Source organism: Solanum dulcamara, chromosome 8 (genome assembly GCF_947179165.1).
Source record: "Solanum dulcamara chromosome 8, daSolDulc1.2, whole genome shotgun sequence".
In the NCBI taxonomy this organism is placed as follows: Eukaryota; Viridiplantae; Streptophyta; class Magnoliopsida; order Solanales; family Solanaceae; genus Solanum; species Solanum dulcamara.
This window is the reverse complement of record NC_077244.1, coordinates 68,140,950-68,149,200: the sequence shown is the minus strand read 5'-3', so window position 1 is coordinate 68,149,200 and position 8,251 is coordinate 68,140,950. Positions and strand designations below refer to the sequence as shown.

At 35.5% G+C, this 8,251-nt stretch overlaps 1 protein-coding gene across 1 annotated transcript; it reads right to left on the bottom strand.

Annotated features, from left to right (window-relative positions):
• LOC129900903 (alanine aminotransferase 2-like) lies at positions 1–6,709 on the bottom strand. Its single transcript, XM_055975986.1, has 15 exons — positions 6,434–6,709; positions 5,901–5,951; positions 5,685–5,735; positions 5,395–5,460; positions 5,255–5,316; positions 2,853–2,931; positions 2,656–2,760; positions 2,442–2,552; positions 2,049–2,186; positions 1,759–1,833; positions 1,441–1,561; positions 1,149–1,303; positions 983–1,057; positions 575–778; positions 1–395 (listed from the first exon to the last, which is right to left on the bottom strand). The coding sequence occupies exons 1-15, from the start codon at positions 6,635–6,637 to the stop codon at positions 279–281; spliced, it is 1,614 nt and encodes a 537-aa protein (XP_055831961.1). The 5' UTR covers positions 6,638–6,709; the 3' UTR covers positions 1–278.
• Positions 6,710–8,251: the final 1,542 nt, after the last annotated feature.

The window sequence follows — 8,251 nt, the reverse complement described above, 5'->3', positions numbered from 1 at the left end:
TGTCATGTCATGGTTGCACAAATCACATTTACATTTCCACTGAATGTCTCTGAGGCTGGGATAAATTAACAGGTTACACTGTATGAGCTCAAGCATCAATTACAAGGGTAAATCACAACCAGAAAAATGAGAAACAAACCTCAAAATATGGGGCATTACAGTCCTTACAATTCGACTGTAGAAGTAAGAAGATAACATTTGCAGACAGGAGTCAACTGGCACTGCTTATTCAAAATTCTCTAGTATTAGGTTCACGTAGGAGTGTACTCTCTGATTCCTTAGCCGCAGAATTCATCCATGAACTTTTTATGGAATTCTGTAAGACGAGATACGATAGCTGGTATCTTCTCTTCTTGTGGTAATATTGTGCACCTAAAATGCCAGGTTCCAGGAACCTATACAGAAGCAAGAACCAACACTAACGTGTAAGAGATGTTTCTCCAACAATATTTTACTATTCAAGTGAAAGAGTCATGTAAATTTGTTCAAAATGGTCGTCAACAATTTTACCAAAATATCAATATTATTAATAATGACATTGACTAGATGTCAAAGCTATAAATGTAAGAATTACCTGGCGGAATCCAGAGCCAGGAACAACAACGATTCCAGTGGCATTAAGAAGGTGTTTAGCATAAAAAGCATCTGGTGCAGTTTTAGCTTCTTCTGCTGCTTTTATTGCTTTGTCGGGTAAGTTGATACACGGAAAGAGATACATAGCCCCTTCTGCCCTATTGCATGTCACTCCTTCCAAACTATTCAGTGCATCTTCTAGTGTCTGATGGTATTGTTAAAAGAGATGTGCAAAAAAGATGAGAATTAGATCATTTAACAAGTTAACAGGTAGAAACTCAAAAGCTGAAGCTAAAAGAACTCTGTTGGGCAAATTACAGACATCATCTTTGCTTGCTATATTAGCAGTTCTTATAGTCAGGTTCAGGTAATCAGGTCAAGTTTGTCCTATATGCCAGTTCTCACTAACCTTTGCACGTCTCGCCAAGGATGAGAGTATTGCTTCTTTCTCAGCAGAAAAAGACTCGTATGATTCATCTCCTACCTGTATAAAACCATGCTTTCAGCATGAACCTTTTTCCTCTTTGGGGAATATGCAAGGCGGGAACATACTATTGTGAAATAGAAATACAAACCTTTGGGGGACTCATGATGAGGCTTGCAAGTATCTGACCAGAGATATTGGAACACAGATTGACAGACGCCAATTTGTATATCTGTTCCCTCACTTCAGGGCTAAAACCAGTGATCTCCATGTAACCTCCTCGCTTTCCACACTCTCCATAGAACCCTAAAACCACCAATATAAATAAAAAGATTAGAACAAAAAATATTTGCATTTGGAAGAATATAAATCCCTATCCCCTTAAACCACCCCGACCCACCACCCAAAGAAATAAGAGAGGCAAGATAAAGTGAAACATGTACCTTTAGACACAGACTGAAAAGACACCAGGGATATATCTGTTTCCCCATATCCCATAGAGCGGGAAATTTTCTTAAATGAATGAAATTTCTTGTCAGGCACATAAACATTTTCTTGATAGACCTGTATGAGTTCAACCAATTATGAAAGAGAATTACAATGTTGAAGTTTAGCACAACCCTAGATTGCTCAGAAATGCAAAATCTGATAGTGAAACATTTAACAACCAATTTTAAAGTCGCTGCTAATCAAGCTCAGTAATAAGCAAAAGAATTTGTCATATTAAGCATAGTAGCATTTTTAGAGGATAATTGACTTACTTCATCAGCCAGAAGGACAAGGCCTTCCTTCTTGCAGAATTCTACAATGTCCCGTTGGTTGGCCTCACCAAGAACCTATAGTTATGCATAGGAAAATATTCATGCCATATGAAAAGGTTAGGTAGGGATTTTTTCCTTTCTATTTTTTCTTTTTCATCTTTTATCCTCTCTTTTAAATTTTTAGAGAGGCCGGAGAAGGAATATGCAGTCTCTTGTCCGAGATGTATAATATGTTCCTAAATCTGAAGAAAAATCATAGATGAGCCTTCCAAAATCTGTTAGATGCCTACCTGCCCAGTTGGGTTGCCCGGATTGATCACAACCAAAGCTCTAACATCAATACCCTTGGATTTTGCAGTTTTCAACTGATGCTCAAGCTCTGAGATCTCAAGCCCCCATCCTGTTTGTTCATCAAGATAATAGGGAACCTACAAGACAAGATGAAAAGCAAATATTAAGAACTTCCCGATGAATTACCTTTCAAGAATCAATGAAGGGTCTTTCAAGCATAAGCTGAACAGATCAATGCCTGCACTAGTGGTACTTTCACAAGAAACTCTCACAAGAGCAGTCAAACTAGGCCTTCCATAACATATCAATAGACCTCAATCTTCAGTTTCAATAATTTCAGCCAACTATGTAACTATCATAAATCAATTTTATTTTGAAGCAACAGCACGTACAAGAGTTCCACCATGAAGGGCGATTGAAGCAGAGTAAAGAGGATACTGAGGAATGGGACAGAGAATTCCATCATTCTCTGACCTGATCAGCAGCTGCATCATCATGTGAACCTGAATAAAAGAGTAAAGAACCAACATTACCAACTACGTCAAATTTGCTATAAACTATTTCCCCCAAAGCTGTGAAAATAACAAGGATTTATATATGACCTACCGCTGGGCTTGCACCATCAGTCAAGAAAAGATCATTTGGATCAGCAGGGAAGCCATCACGAGCTTCAATACCAGAAGCGATTGTGTCACGTAATCCTTTGATACCCTATATTTAGTGAACACAATAAAAAGTTTTATATTTATCAAACCTACATAACACTCCGGCAAAATGGACCAATCTCATGAGAAGACAGTCACCTGACTGTGGCTGTATGCACCAGTTGCTCTCCCAGGAATTTGGTCAAGGATCTGGAAAGCTCGTTCTATGGCATCCGCACTACAAAAGAAAATAAAGAATGAAAGACAGCTATTGCAATGTCTCAAAGTCTGCAACCAGTTTCATATTGTATATTGAAGAGATCCCCTCTTTCTAAAGCATAACCAAAAACTCCTTAGACCAAAAAATCTTATCAAGGTATTTCCTTTTGAGAAATAAAAATCCTAAAATATTGCTGAACCAGAAGGAGACTTGAAGTTGATGAAGAATTTTTATTCACACTCTTTTTCAATAGTGACCAGGGATTTAATAAGAGAAGCTGTACGGGAAGACATTTTGTTTCTCAACGGGCAAGGTTTCTATGCCTCAAGGCATGGAGCTCTAGAATTTTCAATATTTTATAAGTATAATAATCCATGGAAATAATTCAAAGAATGAATATCTTAAAGATTCTCAAGTATTCAAATATTTTGGGCTCAACTATACATCATCCCTACTAAGATTCTTAAGTTGATTGAAGGCTAGTGTAGAAGTTATGTGTGGTCTGGATCAAATGAGATCACGAAAAAGTCACGAATATGTCTACCTAAGGCATCTGGAGGGCTCAATCTAATTAATCTAACAGTATAGAACAAAGCTGCTATTGCGAAGACATGTTGGGACCTCTCTCATAAGCGGGATAAACTCTGGATCAGGTGGATTCAGGCATATTATATAAAAGGTAAGGAGCTACATGATATGACTATTCCAGCTCAGGCATGTTGGATGGTAAGGATGATCCTTGCTGCCAGGGAAACACTTATGCAGGTTCACACTGAGTTCAAGCCTAGACATAGTGTGATCAGGCAAATATATTTGCAGCTTCTTGGGGTGACATCGAGGATGGCCTGGAATTCCCTAATGTTTCTGAACAAAGCAAGGCCAAAAGCTGTGTTTACTATATAGCTACATCTTCATGGCAGATTGCTAACAGCTGACAGATTACTTAAATGGGGTATAGTAGTGGAACCTAATTGTGTTTTGTGTAGCCAAAGGGCCGAAACAAAGGAACACTTATTTGTCAGTTGCCCTTTACGATTCAAATCTGGGCTAGAATCTTTTCTTGGCTAGAATGGAATGGACAAAGTTGGAGCAGCTAGGATCATTATATAGAATGGACTATAGCTCATGCTTAAGGAAAGACTCAAAAAGCTATTCTATTCAGAATAGTCTTTGCTGAAGTGATCCATGCTATGTGGATAGAGAGGAACTCGAGAATCTTTGAAAAAAGATATAGAGATTGGGAGGGAATTGCCAGAGAAATTGCATATGTTTGTAATGCTAGAAGTCCTGCAGGTTGTAGCCACTTACTGCATAGCTTAGTCTTTTGATCTTTTCTGGTTGGTAGCCATAGACTTAGTTATGCTTGGACATTGTCTGTTGTTTGGTTATGATTTTGTAATTGAAGCCACTTGGTGATTAATACAGGGATTAGTTACCCAAAAAAAAAAAGTAAAGTGAACAAAGAACTGAAAAACTATGAATTTTTCTAATGAAAAATAAAAACAGGACGAGTCAATATAGAATAAAATTATTGCATAACAATATTGCATTTAAGTGCCACTTCATTTACACCCACAAACATCTCCCAAGAGACAAAAAAAGTTGTAGTTTGAAAGTTGAATCTTTAAACTAAAAGTTTTAGTTAAAGTTGAATCTTTAACCAAATAATGAATATAATTGAGCTTGTAAGACTCGCCCTGTGAATCTTGGGCTTGTGAAGTGTGCTCCCGGAGGAAATTGCACTCTCACATGTCCCACGGAGCATTTTATGAATATCCCACCTTGAGGCTCCCATCAATTAAATAATTCGAAAGACTTATGATGACTATAAATAAGGGGCAAACAGGGAATTCTGATTTATCATGCATCTGAAGAAGGAAAATTTAGTTGCAAATAGATGTGGAGAGCAATACAGGAAAAAACAGCACCAACACTTTCCCTCCAAGATTTCCCTTTAGCAGTCTCAGGTAAATAGTTCTCATAAGTTTTTCATTGCATTTTAGTAGCTCATAATTAATAACGTAGCTCATTTTCCCCTCACTTGCATAGATTTAACAAAGACTTGTTCTCATGAGCAGCACATTTTGAATAAGAATTAAAAAGACAGTCATCCTAATGTTGAATCAACTCCTGCATATTATTCACTGAACAATAATTTAGAAGAACAGCTTCTGATTCCTGCTATGTGTATAGTAATCATATTATCTTCTAAGAGTACAAGATATAGACTGACAAGGAATTTGCTGGTGAAAATCATGTTACAGAATTTAGTTATCGATGAAATAGATGCATATTCCATTTCACTCAACTAAAAAAATGCAGAGTCTGACAAACTTCATACCTGAACAGACCTTGTGTTTCGCTTTTGTCCAAAATGGATGGATGGTCACATAATGCAAGGACCTGATATAGAAAATCCACCTTAGAAATCACCGGATGAGTCAATTTATCGGGAGGAAAAATAGAGTAATCTATGCCCACCTCTCTAAAGAAAGTGATTGGCTGCTGAGCCAGTGATTGAGGATTTCCAATATTGCAATATAAGATCTGCATGTAATCTGATGAATGAGTACAGAATAAATTCAAAAAACCTAAAAGGTTCTAGATGGTACCTAGTTCAGGTCATCAACTTATTACCAATGTGGAGCTTTGTAAGAATAGTTCTATTGAAGATTTAGTACAGAAACCGGCATCAATTACATAAATGAGAAATGAAGTGTATTCCTAAAGAATGCATTGTAAAGCAAAAACCAGTTTTCAAGAGTTTGTACCTCATCAAAGGGATGAGAACCTGGATTATCCTTGAGGTCTTGCTGCAATGTCTGCATCAAAAAAGAAAAATGGAAAAGGACTTGGTGAAATAAACAAGTTCTTTCAATTTATGAAATTCAGCAGATCCAGATAATAATGGCTCAATCAACAGAAAGTCCAAAATATAGGTTCAATAGTCAGTTTACAGAAATCAACAAACAAAAGCCATAAGCTACCTGAGCAATTGTAACAATCTCTCCACGAACAGCATACTCACATTTCAAAACCTGAACCCAACATAATTTATCAGAAATAAAGTTGTAGTAGTCAAGTAACGTAATAATTTTGATACAACAACTCAGTATACGAGCAAACTGGCTAAAACCACATCATTTCAAGTTGCTATAAGAAAGCGCCAAATCAAACGCTGAATGCAATAACAGGTCATGCATTATTCAAACTCTCTAATTAGATTCTTAGTACTCTACTGATTTTCACATCACCATTTGCCAGGTTAGTCACATTATGATCCAAAGAACAAAGACGCAAAAGATCCTACTTCTCGTAAGAGATTGAATCGGAACAGAACCTTCACGATTTCGCACCAAAAACAAGTAGTAATTGATTACAATAACTCAGAACCTATATGAATCCTCGCTCGGTATCTATTTCCCAATTTAAAACTACTCATTTCATTACCATACAAAATTCGATTAAATTTTTTTAAAAAAAAAAAACGTGAAACAGCTTAAAAAAAATATGTTGTTACCTTGGGATTAATGTTATCAATAGTGATGGGAGTGGATGAATAATCGGAAGCCATGGAAAAGAAACGAAGAAGATGCGTTAATGGAGAATTAAGAGAAAGCGATGGGGAAATTGGAGAGGGAGAAGAAGAAGAAGAAGAAGATATAATACTAGTTCTGGTTGTGGTGATGAGATTTCTGGCTTTGTGTGATAGAAATCTCCGCATTTTAAAGAAGAATGAAGAGGAAACGAAAGGGGCAATATAAAGGTTAGAGTGGTCAAGATTGAATAAGCAAACCCTCTTTGACGCAAGCACATGTGTCAAAGAAGACAACTCCAATGTTCATGTTCCTTTCAAACTTTCAACTCATTGGGCCAATAGTATTACCTTTTTAGGAGTTTGGTGCCGACGTGGATTATGATACATCAGACAGTTTTATCTCTAATTAAAAAATTTAAATTTGAATTCAAGTATAAATAAATTATTATTGGGAGTGTTATTTTCAGAATGAATTTTGCAGTGCGTGAATAGAATCTGATCAAGCCTGTAATAGGAGCATCGAACACCGAATGAGAAATCCAAAAAGAAAAGAGTTTGGTAATGAGTTATTCCATGGTAATAAAAGTATATTTAGGACTAAATTCAAAAAGGAAAATTATTTTTTTCTCATAGTTGAAGAATATTTTTGAATTTTGATCCATTTTCCTTTTAGAAGTAGAATGCATCGATAATTTCCTAAACTTGTTAGTACATTTCCTTTAGGCACTTAAACTGCGACATGTTCAATTGAGCATTTGGATAAAAGTTCATATTTGACACTTTTGGACTCAAAGTTTAAACAAATTTATGCTTATATTCTTAAATATTCATTATTTCATAAGTTAATTTCTTAAAATATGTCAAATCATCTTATTATACACATCATTTTTTTTACGACTTTTAAAACTAGTGTGTATAATTAATTAAAAGAAATAATATATTTTAAATAATTGACTTATCAATGTAATAACACTTGAAAACTACTCAAAAACTTTTTAAAAATTTAAGTCAATCATATGAATTTGATCTCAAATATGTCCTTTTATCTTTGTAATTTACACCACTTTTTCATTGAATAGAAATTTGGAGTGCGAATACATTATCTAGAACATAGACGGTACACTTCACCCCATTCTCCACAAATAAATAAAAGCATTTTCGTCCTTTTCGCTCTTCGGCGAAAAGTCTAAAATTGACTTTTCACTTTTTAGGAAGTTCGTTTTCTTGCCCTTTCTATTTTTTCTTTTCCACGCATAATTCATGACTCATAGGTTGGCTTTTCCATAAAATAAAATTAATATCCCAAAATTAGTGAATTTGTTCTGTTGCTTTTTTGGGAGAAATTGACTCACATGTCAAAATCCACAGAGAGCTACCATATTATGTTGATGAAAATGAATTTTATACTTTTTAATGAGCCGCGAGCTAGTTTTTTAGTGAGTTAGGTCCAAGATCTAATTTAATATGATATTAGAGTTGAGTTTATTGGGACCGATGTAGGGCTCCCGAACCATGTGGAGATTTGTAATTATATTCGTGGTCCTTGAATTTCACACTCCGAATATGACAGTGAAATCTTAAATAAAGAATATTCAAATTCGAGCGTGAGATGTTTGTTGATGAGAATGATTTCACATCAGACCAGGACGAAAACCTTAACTCCTTATGAGCTAGATTTTGAGTATGAGTTAGGCCTAAGATCTAATTTGACATAATCCTTTTTCTAAAAGTTCTCCAAATGTTCTTCAAAGTTATTGATAATGATCAATAACGACTATCTCTTCGCAGTTTTAGAATTTT